The 15,446-nt window shown below is 33.0% G+C and overlaps 5 protein-coding genes across 5 annotated transcripts in view; all 5 read right to left on the minus strand.

The window, feature by feature from the left end:
• Positions 1–384, minus strand: part of LOC122632363 (maltase 1-like) — a 2,388-nt gene extending 2,004 nt beyond the window's left edge. The window contains exons 1-2 of the mRNA XM_043819072.1: positions 180–384; positions 1–101 (exon numbers count right to left, since the gene is read on the minus strand). Coding sequence (XP_043675007.1) covers positions 1–101; positions 180–336 — 258 coding nt within the window. The 5' untranslated portion in view covers positions 337–384. The remainder of the gene's footprint in view (positions 102–179) is intronic.
• Positions 385–2,224: 1,840 nt separating this feature from the next.
• LOC122632589 (maltase 1-like) lies at positions 2,225–5,383 on the minus strand. Its single transcript, XM_043819563.1, has 8 exons — positions 4,558–5,383; positions 4,294–4,481; positions 3,942–4,211; positions 3,625–3,867; positions 3,370–3,555; positions 3,014–3,269; positions 2,570–2,927; positions 2,225–2,488 (listed from the first exon to the last, which is right to left on the minus strand). The coding sequence occupies exons 1-8, from the start codon at positions 4,727–4,729 to the stop codon at positions 2,419–2,421; spliced, it is 1,743 nt and encodes a 580-aa protein (XP_043675498.1). The 5' UTR covers positions 4,730–5,383; the 3' UTR covers positions 2,225–2,418.
• A 119-nt stretch (positions 5,384–5,502) lies between these two features.
• Positions 5,503–7,934, minus strand: LOC122632591 (maltase 1-like). Its single transcript, XM_043819564.1, has 8 exons — positions 7,721–7,934; positions 7,448–7,635; positions 7,098–7,367; positions 6,781–7,023; positions 6,526–6,711; positions 6,189–6,444; positions 5,747–6,104; positions 5,503–5,623 (listed from the first exon to the last, which is right to left on the minus strand). Exons 1-8 carry the CDS (start codon positions 7,875–7,877, stop codon positions 5,548–5,550), a joined length of 1,734 nt encoding a protein of 577 aa, XP_043675499.1. The 5' UTR covers positions 7,878–7,934; the 3' UTR covers positions 5,503–5,547.
• Positions 7,935–8,906: 972 nt separating this feature from the next.
• LOC122632588 (maltase 1-like) lies at positions 8,907–11,530 on the minus strand. The gene is made up of 8 exons (XM_043819562.1): positions 11,343–11,530; positions 11,065–11,252; positions 10,701–10,970; positions 10,384–10,626; positions 10,127–10,312; positions 9,789–10,044; positions 9,347–9,704; positions 8,907–9,253 (listed from the first exon to the last, which is right to left on the minus strand). Exons 1-8 carry the CDS (start codon positions 11,497–11,499, stop codon positions 9,178–9,180), a joined length of 1,734 nt encoding a protein of 577 aa, XP_043675497.1. The 5' UTR covers positions 11,500–11,530; the 3' UTR covers positions 8,907–9,177.
• Positions 11,531–12,486: 956 nt separating this feature from the next.
• On the minus strand, positions 12,487–15,044 carry LOC122632592 (maltase 1-like). The gene is made up of 8 exons (XM_043819565.1): positions 14,869–15,044; positions 14,602–14,789; positions 14,238–14,507; positions 13,921–14,163; positions 13,666–13,851; positions 13,329–13,584; positions 12,886–13,243; positions 12,487–12,792 (listed from the first exon to the last, which is right to left on the minus strand). The coding sequence occupies exons 1-8, from the start codon at positions 15,023–15,025 to the stop codon at positions 12,723–12,725; spliced, it is 1,728 nt and encodes a 575-aa protein (XP_043675500.1). The 5' UTR covers positions 15,026–15,044; the 3' UTR covers positions 12,487–12,722.
• Between the last annotated feature and the right edge of the window lie 402 nt (positions 15,045–15,446).

The raw sequence follows: 15,446 nt of genomic DNA on the forward strand, positions 1-15,446 counted from the left end.
TATGTCGTAACCAAAATCTATCATTGGACTCGCATAAATAGGTGAAAGCCATATCCCTTGAACTCCAGCATCGACGAAATGTTCCAATTTCGATATAATACCTTTTTTACAGCAATACGTTAGTGTTATGCAGATGAAATTATTCAATATTTCAGAAACAAACTTAAAACGATTCCTACCTTTCAAATCACCGACTCCATCGTTACCTGAGTCCATGAAACTCCGTGGATAAATTTGATAGAAGACGGCATTCTTCCACCATCCCTTATTTTTGATCTCGCCATGGACGAAACCAGTAACGAGCAAGAAAGTACATAATAAAAATTCGCGTAACATGTTCGTCTCTGTATTTCAAAATCCGATGATGTTTTATATAAGTATACTCCTAAATTGTAAAAAATTTATGATACGTTATCTCATTAAGTTTAAGCTATCAATAAGATCTCCTGACTTTTTAATTGATACGTGCTGCATTTTATCACGAAAAAATTAGAGTATATATTTACTGGTGGATAAAGATTAAATTTTTTGGTTACATAATAAAATCTACTAACATATATAAATCGATGCTTTTTTGATTGTTAGTGAAAATGACAGAAGAGAGGTACAATTTTTAAAAATCCTCGATATTGTCGGATATCTTATCTTCTCTTGATTAAAAGAATCTTGATAATATTTCTGAACAACACGTTGTAAATACTTATGAATTTACTATTATCTGCAGTATGAGATTTAAATCTGAATCACTTTTTTTTCAATAACCATTTTTACCCGAATATGGCACAATTCGATTCGAATATATATCCAAGGAATTTAATCATAAATCATGTAAATATATCATCATTGCATCGAAGTTAGTTGATTGTCCTATAGAAAAGCTATTCTTATTGAACAAACGAAAAAGTACGATGGAAACAATATAATTTACGAGAAAGTAGAAACTAAAGTCCAAACTTTATTATTTAACTGCAAATGAAGACATAAATAATCTTAGAAAAAAAATTCAGATACAGTGATTATCAGAAGCCGAAGCTAATGGAGTATGCGATTGACAAAATCACATCTTCTAGAAAAGTGATAAATATGAGTGGGCGATATACTATGGAGGAACAAGTAGTACAGGCACGTTACAATTAATAGTGTTATGTTGTCCGGCGAAAGATCAAATTTTATGAGGAAGTAATAGCCGTAGAAATGGTGCACGAAGCTCTAATCTCTTTCTTTAGCCTTGAGATGAGTTGGTGTAAAACTTCACGCAAGTTCATTCTTTGATCTTGTCTTTCGAATATAGTGATTATTGAATAAAATATAATAGTATACAAAGGATAATAATGGCGATGACGATGTTGTGCCGGTCCAGCTATATGGGAATTGGGAATGGACATAGCTCAATTAGTCGAATTCTCTGTAAGTGGCACTTCATCTGGATACAATGGATTTTAGAGTCTAGTTATCATCACCCTATGGGCTTTCATAAACAGTAACCTCAATGTAGCGAGCCCAGAATCCGTATTACTTACGATATACTAAAATGTAATTATAAATCATGTAAGGCAAGTACTACCAGGCGAATGGATACATATTTCCATGTGTCTCGAAAATCTTTTTTGTTTAATTTTAACAAAATATAAAAGATCAATACTAATCATACTTCAGTCGATAAGTAGATTATATAGATCTCTAGAATAATTTTTTAATGAAACACATGAAGAAAATTGATTCGAATTCGCAGTTTTATCTTATATTTGAATCAACCAATTGAGTTACAATGCAATCATACCATTACGCAATTACAAGCATTGACTTTAAGATTGTATTACGCGAGATTAACAATTGAGGATTTGATAAATAAAAATGTTTAATTAAAATCATGTTTTATCTTTATAAAAACATATATTATCGCGATAAGAATATGTTTAGAGAAGTATATTAATTACATGCAATCACAATCGATATCAATATAGCAAAATAGATATAGCATTAAAGAAAAATTAGACAAACAACAATAATATTGAATTAATCACATTTATTATATTAGTTAAACAAACCATTAAGTTATGATATCAAATTAATTTATGATATTAACTGAATGTATTTTGAAATTTTATTCTTTCTTTATTATTTCTTAATTTTATTTTTTTGTTTTCATGAAATTTACATGAAATTTAATTAAATGCATACTATCTATGCTTCTTAGTATTCTCTAAATTTAACAAAACATAGATATTAGAAAAGATCATATTTTATTCATATCTGCCATTGTAATCACACATGCTTCAAGCGGAAAGTGAATAGATTCCATTTTCGACTACAAAATTAAAAGAATATTAGATAAATTTGCATCATGGAAATTACTAGTATTTATGCAAAATCTTCTACTATATTTCAAAATCCTATTGCAATTTATCGATTATGAATCTACTTTCTAGATGATACGACTACCCCCTGCCAAGGTTGAAGGTTGACTTGGTTGAAAATTGGTTTATATCTAAAAATAGAAATATGATTTGATATTAATACATCTTCATTTTCCATGAGTGAAAGAATGCTGAAAAGAAAAAATTATTACCTGTTCGTACGATAGGCATCGATTTCGACATATGTATGACTGTAAAGTGTCATATGTTTATTCAAATTTACGGGAAGGGTAACCACTGGAGAGAAACTCATGAAAAGTGTTATTGTCTCTCCTGGTACTTCTCGGCTGATAGCTAAAAATTCGCAATTATAACAATAATCTGTTTTGAGTTTTACCACCTTCATTTTCAATGCCCCATGCTGGAGAGCGTGCGATGATTTTCGCAATTGAATCAAAGATCGATATGCCTTATAAAGTGATTGTTGTGTAGTGTTCTTTCGATTTTGCAAATTTATTACTTTATAATTTTCATGTACTGGAAGCCACGTTCGGTTAGCTCTGCTGAATCCTACCGACCAATAAATTCATAATATCATTTTAGATGATAAGAAATAATAAAATCGAGAAACTTTTAGTGTCCATTTCTCTATTCACCAGCATTTTTACTATTATCCCATTGGAAAGGTGTACGATTTGGATCGCGAGATCGACTTTGGTACTTATCCTTTCCGGCATTACAAGCCTGCGGATCTTGCGTATCTTCCCAAGATATATCACTCTTGTCCACCATTCCGATTTCTTCTCCATAATAAGTCACGGCAACACCAGGCAAAATCATTGGTAGCATAGTCATTTGAAAATCCCTCTTTGGATAACGTGATGCGGTACGACTTCGATCGTGATTTCCTAACTGAAAGCAATGAATTCTTTATTAATTACGAAATACCAATTACGAAATAATTTCTAACAACCATTAATAATAGTTACTCTATCGAAGACCAACGACTTACAACCCAATTGGCACTTGCAGTGTTTGGAGTGTGAGCCATCCATGTCTCGATGATTCTCATAAAATCAGACGCGCTCGAATTATGATTCACGTCGGTGATCAGTTTGAAATTGAATGGTATGTGAGAACCGTAATCGTAATATTTCGTAGTATTTTCTAGAGAAGTATAAGCTTCGGTCATCATCACCTAAAGAATATCCGAAAAAGGATTAACAAGCTGAAAGAAATTTTAATGACCTTTCGTAAGAATCGATACCTTCTCATCCTCGTTATTGGCATCGGAATAATCATCAAGAACCTTTCTCCAGCTTTTTACAAGTTCGTAGGTTCGAGGATCATCTTTAGTGTAAATATGGTCCAAGTAAGTGTAATCACGATCGGTAGCGCTTGGATCCGAACTTCTGGGTTCATCACGGAGATCATCCCTCTCATAGAGATGTGGAACGGCATCTATACGAAAACCGTCTACGCCTTTACGTAGCCAAAACCGAATTACATCCTGAAAAATATAAAATCATGAAACTCGATAAATTCAATTAGAGATCCATCTTTCGATTCGATAATCGCACTAACTTCCATCTCGGCTTGCACTTCTGGATGACTGTAATTCAAATCTGGTTGTCTGTACTCGAATTGATGGAAATACCATTCCTTCAAGGTTGCATTGTACGTCCATGCAGGACCACTGAACAAGCTGATCCAATTGTTCGGTGGTGTCACTCCATCATCCTTTCGGCCCTTTCTCCAAATATAATAATCCTTATATTTTTTCTCCCCAGCGAGATACTTTTGGAACCATTCGTGCTTGTCGGATGTATGATTTGGTACGAGATCGAGAATTATCTGTGAAATAGTAACAAAACTGAGATCGAAGAGATAGCTGTGGAACTGATTTAAAAAAGTCTATCAAAAGAATTAGCTTCACTTTTAATCCATGTCGTTTCGATTGTGCTACTAATGTCTCAAAATCCTGCATCGTACCAAACTCTGGATGTATGGCTTTGAAATCTGATATATCGTAACCAAAATCTATCATTGGACTCGCATAAATAGGTGAAAGCCATATTCCTTGAATTCCAGCGTCGACGAAATGTTCCAATTTCGATGAAATACCTTTTTTAATGCGAGTGCAATTGATTACGTAATCGTAATTATTGGAGATTTCAACGATAAATAAAATGATTTGTACCTTTCAAATCTCCGATTCCATCGTCATCCGAATCCATGAAACTCCGTGGATAGATTTGATAGAATACAGCATTCTTCCACCATCCCTTGTTTCTGATCTCGCCATTGACTAGACCAGTAGCTAACAAAAAAGTACAAAGACAATGTGCGTGTAACATGTTTGCGTCCGTCATGTAAAATCCGATGATGTTTCTTATAAATATACTTCCATAGTGTAGAAATTTATGATATGTTATCTTGCTATCTATAAGATCTCACTATATTTTAAATGATATGTGCTGCATTTTATCAGGAAAAGAGTTGGAGTGTATATTTATTCGAGGATAGAGATTGAATTTTTCTGTTACAGAATAACATTTACTATCATAAATCGAAGCTTTTTTGAATGCTTGTGAAAATGGCAGAAAAGAAAAACAATTTTGAAAAGTCCTCGATATTATCGAATATCTTATCTTTTCTTGATTAAAAAAATCTTGATAATATTCCTGAACATCACGTTGTAAATACTTATCATTTTACTATTATCTCTAATACGAGATTTAAATCAAAGTATCTAAATCATTTTAGTTTTCAATAACCATCCATACGTGAATATGGCACAATTCGATTTGAATATATTTCCAATGAATTTAATCATAAATCATTTAAATATATCATCGCTGCTTCGGAGAAAGTTGATTGTCCTGTAGAATAAGCATCTATTCTTGTCGAACGAATGATAAACTACAATGGAAACAATATGATTTACGATAATGTAGAAACTAATGTCCAAACTCTATTATTTAAATGCAAATAAAGATATAAATAATCTTAGAAAAAAATTTAGATACAGAGATTATCAGAAGTCGAAGGAAATGAAGTATGCGGTTGACTAGACTCGCGTCTACTACAGAACTGATAAATCGACGTGGGCGACATCCTATAAAGGGAACAAATAATAAATATATATGGAAAATCTATTATATTTCCAAATGCTATCATAATTTTTCAATTATGGAACATTGCTAGATAATACGACTACTCCATCCCAAGGAGGAAGATTTACATACAATATTAACGGTTTATATCTGAAAATAAAAATATATAGTTTGAAAAAAATACATTATCATTTTCCACGAGTATTGTCCACGAGTATATAAAAAAATACATTATCATTCCACAAGTGTGAATGCAGTAAAAAAAAAATTTACCTCTTTAGACGAAAAGCATCCACTTCGACGTATGTATAATCATAGAGTGTCATGTGTTCTTTCAAGTTTATGAGAAGATTTAAAACTGGAGAGAAGCTCATAAATAGAGTCACTGTCTCTCCGGGAACTTCTCGGCTGACAACTAATATTTCACAATTGTAACAATAATCCGTTTTGAGTTTCACCACTTTTATTTTCAATGTTCCTTCCTGAAGAGCGCGGGACGATTTTCGCAATTGAATCAAAGATCGATATGAGTTATAAAGTGATACTCGTGTGGGAACTTTTTGACCTTGCAAATTTAATACTTTGTAATTTTGATGTACCGGAAGCCACGTTCGATTACCTTTGCTGAATCCTAGTGATTAATATTTTCGTAAAACCGTCTTGTGTGAAACTTCGATAAAATTAAGAAACTCATAGTATCCATTTAGCTACTCACCCGCATTTTTACTATTGTCCCATTGGAAAGGTGTACGATATGGATCGCGAGATCGACTTCGATACTTATCCTTTCCAGCATTACAACCTTGCGGATCTTGCGTATCTTCCCAAGAAATGTCACTCTTGTCATACATTCCAATTTCTTCTCCGTAATAAGTTACAGCAACGCCAGGCAAGACCATTAATAGCATAGTCATTTGCAAAGCCCTTCTTGGATAACGTGACACCATACGACTTCGATCGTGATTTCCTAACTGAATATAATAAATATTAATTATAAAATAATTACTGCCGATCATTAATAATAGTTACTATATCGAAGACTAACGACTTACCACCCAATTAGCACTTGCAGTGCTTGGAGTGTGAGCCATCCATGCTTCGATAATTTTTTTAAAATCAGACGCGTTCGACTTGTGATTCACGTCGGTAATTAGTTTGAAATTGAATGGTATGTGAGAACCATAATCATAATATTTCGTAGTATTTTCTAGAGAAGTATAAGCTTCGGTCATCATCACCTAAAGAATATCCGAAAAAGGATTAACAAACTGAAAGAAATTTTAATGACCTTTCGTAAGAATCGATACCTTCTCATCCTCGTTATTGGCATCGGAATAATCATCAAGAACCTTTCTCCAGCTTTTTACAAGTTCGTAGGTTCGAGGATCATCTTTAGTGTAAATATGGTCCAAGTAAGTGTAATCACGATCGGTAGCGCTTGGATCCGAACTTCTGGGTTCATCACGGAGATCATCCCTCTCATAGAGATGTGGAACGGCATCTATACGAAAACCGTCTATACCTTTACGTAGCCAAAATCGAATGACGTCCTGAAAAATATAAAATCATGAAACTCGACAAATTCAATTAGAGATCCATCTTTCGATTCGATAATCGCACTAACTTCCATCTCAGCTCGCACTTCTGGGTTACTATAATTCAAGTCTGGTTGCCTGTACTCGAATTGATGGAAATACCATTCCTTCAAGGTTGCATTGTACGTCCATGCAGGACCACTGAACAAGCTGATCCAATTGTTCGGTGGTGTCATCCCATCATCCTTTCGGCCCTTTCTCCAAATATAATAATCCTTATATTTTTTCTCCCCGGCGAGGTACTTTTGGAACCATTCGTGTTTGTCGGATGTATGATTTGGTACGAGATCGAGAATTACCTGTGAAATGATAACAAAACTAAGATCGAATAGAGCTATGGAACTGATTTAAGAAAGTTTATCAAAACAATTAGCTTCACTTTTAATCCATGTCGTTTCGATTGCGCCACCAATGTGTCGAAATCCTCCATGGTACCAAACTCTGGATGTATGGCTTTGAAATCTGATATGTCGTAACCAAAATCTACCATTGGACTCGCATAAATAGGTGAAATCCATATTCCTCGAACTCCAGCGTCGACGAAATGTTCCAATTTCGATGAAATACCTTTTGTCGCGAGCATAATATTATTATGTAAGTGTGATTATTAAAGATTTCAACGCGAATGGAATGAAATTGAAATGATTCTTACCTTTTAGATCACCGACTCCATCGTCATTAGAATCCATGAAACTCCGTGGATAGATTTGATAAAATACAGCGTTCCTCCACCATCCTTTGTTTTTGATCTCGCCATTGACTAGACCAGTAGATAATAAGAAGAAACAGTAGCAAATTGCACGAAACATATTTACAACTACTATGTACTATCATCAATAATTCTTCATATAAATATACTGTTGAGGTTTAAAAATTTGTGATACGTTATCTCACTAAGTTTATGTTATCGAAAGATGTGATTACTTTTTAAAAGTTACTTGCTGCATTTTATTAAAAAAAATTTTTGCATAATATTTATATCAACAAATACTTAATTTATAGAACAGTATTTATTCTTTTATATAAGAAAACCTACTACCATATATATAGACCGAGTGCCTTTTTTTAATATTATCGGAATTGGCAAGAAAGAATCAATTTTCGAAAATCTTCAATAATTTTATCAGACAACTTATCTTTCTCTGATTAATAGAATCTTGATAATATTCCTGAACAACTTATAGATACTTATAATTTTACTATTATTTACAGTATAACGATTAAATCTAAATATATCATATTATTTATTTTCCACAGAACGTTTATACGTAAATTTAGTACAATTTAATTCGGATATCTTACCAAATAAATGATTTAAATAAATTTTCAAGTTATCTTTATAGAATATATTGCACATAGAAAAATAGAATATGTTTTTCAAAAAGGATAACACAAAAATGTAAAATTAATCTTTAATGAATTGTTTTTTTTTCTCATTACTCGTATTAAAATGTAGACATAATAAAGGAAAGTTTCTAAAACTCATCAGTATTACCAAAAATAATAGAAAGTTTATATGATAAAAAAATATTAGTCATGTCTGAAGTAAAAACTAAGAATGCAATTAAACTATTTAGTTAAACAAGTTCTTAACAATAGTTAAGAATAATGTCATACAATATTCTATACATAAAAAAGACTTTACATTTTTTCTAAATCAAAGACTGTATAATAGAATTTTTAGAGTCCATCAACTTTAAATAGAAATAGACTCAAAATATATTTTCATATAAAAAAATGACGTAACATTTTACTCCAATTTTTCAACTTTATTCTTCCTTATGAATGAAAGAAATAATGAATATTGAAAGAGATTATATCAACAAAATACAAATAAGTAAAATATTGATTCAATAATATATTTAAAAAATAGGATTTCAAATGTATTCGTTATGTTAGAACAACTAATATAAAATATACAAATAAAAGTTATGCAATTTTGTTAAGAGACAAAATTTCCACCATAAAAGTGTTACACTTAAGTAGATAGATTTCTTCCTTAGCCTGGATCGAACAAATTTTACGTAAAAAATATTGTGCCATTGAAAAAAATTCATATTTATAAAAATCCTTCCACATTTCTTCAAATCCTACTGATATTTGACGATATTAAATCTGATCACTAGACGATATGACGTATCCTGCCCAAGGATTTATGTATGCAATATCGGAATCAAATTTATATCTGAAAACAGAAATACAAAATTAAAAATTCATTCTTCATCATTTCCAAAGAGTCTCAATGATCTAAAGTAAAAATTATTGCTTGTTAATTTACCTCTTCGTATAATAGGCATCAATTTCAATATAGGTATGATTGTACAGAGTCATGACATCTTTCAAATGTATGGGAAGTTGTACAGCAGGAGAAAAACTCATTAGGAGAGACACTGTCTCCCCGGGAACTTCTCGGCTGATAGATAACAATTCGCAGTTGTAACAATAATCCGTGTAGAACTTTAACACCTTCATTTTCAAATCACCTTGTTGAAGTGCGCGAGATGTGTTCCGTAATCGAATCAAAGATCGATATATCTTATAAAGTGACTGTTGTGTACCGTTCATTTGATCCAACAAATTCAACGTTTTATAATTTTCATGAACCGGAAGCCACGTTCGATTACCATTGCTGAATCCTAGTGACCAATCAATTCGTAAAATCTTCTAATGTGATACTTCGATAAAATTAAGAAACTTGTAGTATTCATTTATCTACCCACCCGCATTTTTAGTATAGTCCCACTGGAAAGGTGTGCGATTTGGATCGCGAGATCGACTTTGATATTTATCCTTTCCTGCATTACAAGCCTGTGGATCTTGCGTGTCCTCCCAAGAAATGTCACTCTTGTCAACCATTCCGATTTCTTCTCCGTAATAAGTTACAGCAACACCAGGCAAGATCATTGGTAGCATTGTCATTTGATTATCCCTTAGTGGATAACGTGATGCGGTACGACTTCGATCGTGATTTCCCAACTGAAAGAAATGCATTTTAATAAATGAAATAATTGTCAGCAACTATTAATAATAGTTAATTTACAGAAAACGAAAGACATACCACCCAATTAGCACTTCCAGTACTTGGAGTATGAGCCATCCATGTCTCAATAATTCTCTTAAAATCGGAAGCGCTCGAATAGTGATTAACGTCGGTGATTAGTTTGAAATTGAATGGTATGTGAGAACCATAATTGTAAAATTTCGTCGTATTTTCTAGAGAAGTATAAGCTTCGGTCATCATCACCTAAAGAATACAAAATCAATGATCAATTAATATTGAAAGAAATTTTAATGGTCTTTCGTACAGATCAATACCTTCTCATCCTCGTTATTGGCATCGGAATAATCGTCGAGAATGTTTCTCCAGCTTTGTACGAGTTCATAGGTTCGTGGATCATCTTTGGTATAAATGTGGTTCAAATAAGTGTAATCACGATCGGTAGCACTAGGATCCGAACTTCTGGGTTCATCACGGAGATCTTCTATTTCGAAAAGATGAGGAACGGCATCTATTCGAAAACCGTCTACGCCTTTACGTAACCAAAAGCGAATGACGTCCTAAAAAATATAAAATCATGAAACTTGACAAATTCAATTTGAGATGCATCTTTCGATTCGATAATCGCACTAACTTCCATCTCGGATCGCACTTCTGGATGACTGTAATTTAAGTCTGGTTGCCTGTACTCGAATTGATGGAAATACCATTCCTTCAAGGTTGCATTGTACGTCCATGCAGGGCCACTGAACACACTGATCCAGTTGTTCGGTGGTGTCACTCCATCATCCTTTCGGCCCTTTCTCCAAATATAATAATCCTTATATTTTTTCTCTCCGGCGAGGTACTTTTGGAACCACTCGTGCTTGTCGGATGTATGATTTGGTACGAGATCAAGAATTACCTGCGAAATTAAACCAACAATGCGATCGAGGAAACGGCCATGAGATGAACTGAAAGGAGTTTATGAAAACAATTAAAGACAGAGATCGCCTCACTTTTAATCCAAGTTTTTTCGATGTGGCTACCAATGTCTCGAAATCCTGCATGGTACCAAACTCTGGATGTATGGCTTTGAAATCTGATATGTCGTAACCAAAATCTATCATTGGACTCGCATAAATAGGTGAAAGCCATATTCCTCGAACTCCAGCGTCGATGAAATATTCCAGTTTTGACGTAATCCCTATTTTGTTACAAAAACAATAATGTTACGAAAATTCAATTATTGAAGGTTTGAAAGACAAACTTGTTTTACCTTTTTACTAAGTTTTACCTTTTAGATCACCGATTCCATCACCATCGGAATCCATAAAACTCCGTGGATAGATTTGATAAAATACGGCATTCTTCCACCATCCTTTGTTTTTGATCTCGCCATAGACGAGAGTAGTTGCGAACAACAAGGAACAAAAGCAAACCGCGCGGAACATGCTGGCGACTGCTACGAACTTTCTCCGATTATGCTTCATATAAATATACTCTTATTACGAAAAAATTTGTGATACGTTATCTTATTAAGTTTACTCTGTCAATAAGAAATAATTACTTTGCAGAGTTAAATATTGTATTTCATTAAGGAAAAAATTCGCATGATATTTTTCAAGCAATATTTGTTACGAGAATATGTAATCTCTTACATAAGAAAACTCACATACATAGATCGAGTGACTTTTTGTAATACTAGCGGAAATGGCAAAGAAGAAACAATTTTTTTTAATCTTCTATTGTTTTATCAGACGATAATCTTTCCTTGATGAAAAGAATCTTAGTACAATTCCTCAACCACTCGTTGTAAATAATTATCATTTTATTATTATCTGTAACATTAGGATTCAATCAAATCTTCTCATTTCATTTCTTTTCGATAAAAACTGTATACGTGAATGTAATTCTATTTGATTCAAATAATTTTATTAATGAATGGTTCAAATAGATTTTCAATTTAACTTTACAACTTATGATGTACAATAAAGGGCAGTATATAAGAAAATAGAAAACATATTTAGAAGAAAGGTGACATTAACAGGAGAATAAATTCGGAATTAAATCAGGTGTCTTTATTTCTTAGCTATTGCATAAAAGTGTAAATATAATGGAGCATAGTTTCTATAAGTTATCAATATGAGCAAATATAACATTAGTATTAACAAATATAACAGTTTTATAATAGATTAATATTAATTACGTTAGTATGACAACTATTTGAAACTGTGAATATAATTATATTAATTAGTTAAGTGATTTTTTAACAAAGATTTAGTATAATGCAATAAATTATTCTATATATAATTAATTTTATATATTTTTGCCAAGCCAAAGAATATATTTTAGAGTTTGTATAATCTATAGATCTTAAATATTACAGCCTGTGGATATATCTTTATAGAGAAAGGAAAAAACTTTGAGCATTTATTCCATTTCAGTTTTTCAATTTTATTCTTTTTTACATGCGAAGGATATAGTGAATACATAAAAGGATTTTATTAACAAGGAACAAACAAAATAAATATTCATTCCATAGTATATCTAAAATATAGGGCATCGAATGTGCTTGTCGTATCCCAGCAATGGATGTAAAATGTGTAAACTGAAATTTCAGTTTTTTCTTTTGACCACAAGGTTCAAAACTTATCACTATATATCGATATTAAATCTAATCACTTGACGATATAACAATTCCTTCCCAAGAATTGATATATATAATATCAAAATATAATTTATATCTGAAAACAAGAACATACGAATAAAAATTAATTAATTTTCATTTTCAATTAGGACCAATGGCCTAAAATAAAAATTGTTGTTCCTTTAATTACCTCTTGGTATAATAGGTATCAACTTCAACGTATGTATTGTTACGGAGAGTCATGACATCTTTCAAATCTAGGCGTATTTGTATAGCTGGAGAAAAACTCATTATGAGAGACACGGTCTCTCCAGGAACTTCGCGATTGATAATTAACAATTCGCAGTTGTAACAATAATCGGTGTTGAACTTTAACACCTTCATTTTCAAATCACCTTGCTTAAGTGCACGCGATGTGTTGCGCAATTTTATCAAAGATCGATACATCTTATAAAGTGACTGTTGTGTGCCGTTCTTTTGATCTAGCAAATTCAATTCTTTATAATTTTCATGAACCGGCAGCCACGTTTGATTACCATTGCTGAATCCTAGTGATCAATAATCTATGTATAGCCTTTTTATTTTATAATTCGATAAAATTAAAAAACTTGTAGTATTCATTTATCTACCCACCCGCATTTTTAGTATAGTCCCACTGGAAAGGTGTGCGATTTGGATCGCGAGATCGACTTTGATATTTATCTTTTCCTGCATTACAAGCCTGTGGATCTTGCGTGTCCTCCCAAGATATGTCACTCTTGTCAACCATTCCGATTTCTTCTCCGTAATAAGTTACGGCAATACCAGGCAAGATCATCGGTAACATCGTCATTTGGACAGCTCGGTTTGGATAACGTGAGGCAGTACGACTTCGATCATGATTTCCCAACTGAAAGCAATGAATTCTAATTTCGAAATAATTGTTAACAACCATTAATAATAATTACTTTACCGAAGACCAACAACTTACCACCCAATTGGCACTTCCAGTATTTGGAGTGTGAGCCATCCATGTCTCAATGATTCTCTTAAAATCGGTCGCACTCGAATTATGATTCACGTCGGTGATCAGTTTGAAATTAAATGGTATGTGAGAACCGTACTCGTAAAATTTCGTCGTATTTTCTAGAGAAGTATAAGCTTCCGTCATAATCACCTAAAGAGTACAAGAACTACGATTAACATATTGAAAGAAATCTTAATGATCTCTCGTAAGAATCGATACCTTCTCATCTTCGTTATTGGCATCGGAATAATCGTCGAGAATGTTTCTCCAGCTTTGTACGAGTTCATAGGTTCGTGGATCATCTTTGGTATAAATGTGGTTCAAATAAGTGTAATCACGATCGGTAGCACTTGGATCCGAACTTCTGGGTTCATCACGGAGATCTTCTATTTCGAAAAGATGAGGAACGGCATCTATTCGAAAACCGTCTACGCCTTTACGTAGCCAAAATCGAATGACGTCCTAAAAAATATAAAATCATGAAACTCGATAAATTCAATTAGAGATCTATCTTTCGATTCGATAATCGCACTAACTTCCATCTCGGATCGCACTTCTGGATGACTGTAATTTAAGTCTGGTTGCCTGTACTCGAATTGATGGAAATACCATTCCTTCAAGGTTGCATTGTACGTCCACGCAGGGCCACTGAACACACTGATCCAATTGTTCGGTGGTGTCACTCCATCATCCTTTCGACCCTTTCTCCAAATATAATAATCCTTATATTTTTCCTCCCCGGCGAGGTACTTTTCGAACCATTCGTGCTTGTCGGATGTATGATTTGGTACGAGATCAAGAATTACCTGCGAAATTAAACCAACAATGCGATCGAGGAAACGGCCATGAGATGAACTGAAAGGAGTTTATGAAAACAATTAAAGACGGAAATCTCCTCACTTTTAATCCAAGTTTCTTCGATTTGGCTACCAATGTCTCGAAATCCTGCATGGTACCAAACTCTGGATGTATGGCTTTGAAATCTGATATGTCGTAACCAAAATCTATCATTGGACTCGCATAAATAGGTGAAAGCCATATTCCTTGAACTCCAGCGTCGACGAAATGATCCAATTTCGATGTAATACCTTTTTCGTTAGCAGCACATTAGTGTTACCCAAGTGAAATTATTGGCGAGTTCAACTACAAACTTGAAATGATTTTTACCTTTTAGATCACCGACTCCATCATTATTGGAATCCATGAAACTCCGTGGATAGATTTGATAAAATACAGCGTTCCTCCACCATCCCTTGTTTTTGATTTCGCCATGAACGAGACCAGTAGCGAGCAAAAGTGAACAAAAGCATACCGTGCGAAACATTTTCGCGTTTGTTGTGCAGTTTTACTGGTAATGTTTTATATAAATATACTCCTAAAATGTAAAAATTATGATACGTTATCTCACTAAGTTTACATTATTAGTAAGATTTCATTACTTTCTTATTGATACATGCTGAATTTTATCAGTAAAAAGAGTGACATAACATCTACTCCAAGGAATGGAAATTTTTCTGTGTTATGTAAGAAAATCAACTATCATATATTTATATCGAATCTTTTTTAAATCCTACCAGAAATGGAAAGATCCACCGGGAGGAAAAAAGAAGATTTGAAAAATTATTAATTGTATTATCCGATATTTTTCCTGGATTGAAAGAATCTTGATAATATTCCTTGACAACACATTGTAAATATCTATCATTTTACTATTATATAGACTATACTATAGGAGAATTAAATCA

The sequence above is a fragment of the Vespula pensylvanica genome, chromosome 10, assembly GCF_014466175.1.
Source record: "Vespula pensylvanica isolate Volc-1 chromosome 10, ASM1446617v1, whole genome shotgun sequence".
Classification (NCBI taxonomy): Eukaryota; Metazoa; Arthropoda; class Insecta; order Hymenoptera; family Vespidae; genus Vespula; species Vespula pensylvanica.

What these genes read in the sequence shown, in the direction of transcription:
- LOC122632589 (XM_043819563.1), bottom strand. Translation starts at nt 4,729, where the DNA reads ATGACGGACGCAAACATGTTACACGCACATTGTCTTTGTACTTTTTTG. An exon ending in TGGAATCGGAGATTTGAAAG is followed by an intron (nt 4,482 to 4,557) that starts GTACAAATCATT and finishes GCATTAAAAAAG; the next exon opens with GTATTTCATCGAAATTGGAA. An exon ending in CGAAACGACATGGATTAAAA is followed by an intron (nt 4,212 to 4,293) that starts GTGAAGCTAATT and finishes ACTATTTCACAG; the next exon opens with ATAATTCTCGATCTCGTACC.
- LOC122632588 (XM_043819562.1), bottom strand. Translation starts at nt 11,499, where the DNA reads ATGTTCCGCGCGGTTTGCTTTTGTTCCTTGTTGTTCGCAACTACTCTC. An exon ending in CGAAAAAACTTGGATTAAAA is followed by an intron (nt 10,971 to 11,064) that starts GTGAGGCGATCT and finishes TTAATTTCGCAG; the next exon opens with GTAATTCTTGATCTCGTACC. An exon ending in AAGTGCGATCCGAGATGGAA is followed by an intron (nt 10,627 to 10,700) that starts GTTAGTGCGATT and finishes TATATTTTTTAG; the next exon opens with GACGTCATTCGCTTTTGGTT.
- LOC122632592 (XM_043819565.1), bottom strand. Translation starts at nt 15,025, where the DNA reads ATGTTTCGCACGGTATGCTTTTGTTCACTTTTGCTCGCTACTGGTCTC. An exon ending in TGGAGTCGGTGATCTAAAAG is followed by an intron (nt 14,790 to 14,868) that starts GTAAAAATCATT and finishes CTAACGAAAAAG; the next exon opens with GTATTACATCGAAATTGGAT. An exon ending in CGAAGAAACTTGGATTAAAA is followed by an intron (nt 14,508 to 14,601) that starts GTGAGGAGATTT and finishes TTAATTTCGCAG; the next exon opens with GTAATTCTTGATCTCGTACC.
- LOC122632591 (XM_043819564.1), bottom strand. Translation starts at nt 7,877, where the DNA reads ATGTTTCGTGCAATTTGCTACTGTTTCTTCTTATTATCTACTGGTCTA. An exon ending in CGAAACGACATGGATTAAAA is followed by an intron (nt 7,368 to 7,447) that starts GTGAAGCTAATT and finishes ATCATTTCACAG; the next exon opens with GTAATTCTCGATCTCGTACC. An exon ending in CTGCAAGTGCTAATTGGGTG is followed by an intron (nt 6,445 to 6,525) that starts GTAAGTCGTTAG and finishes TATTATATTCAG; the next exon opens with TTAGGAAATCACGATCGAAG.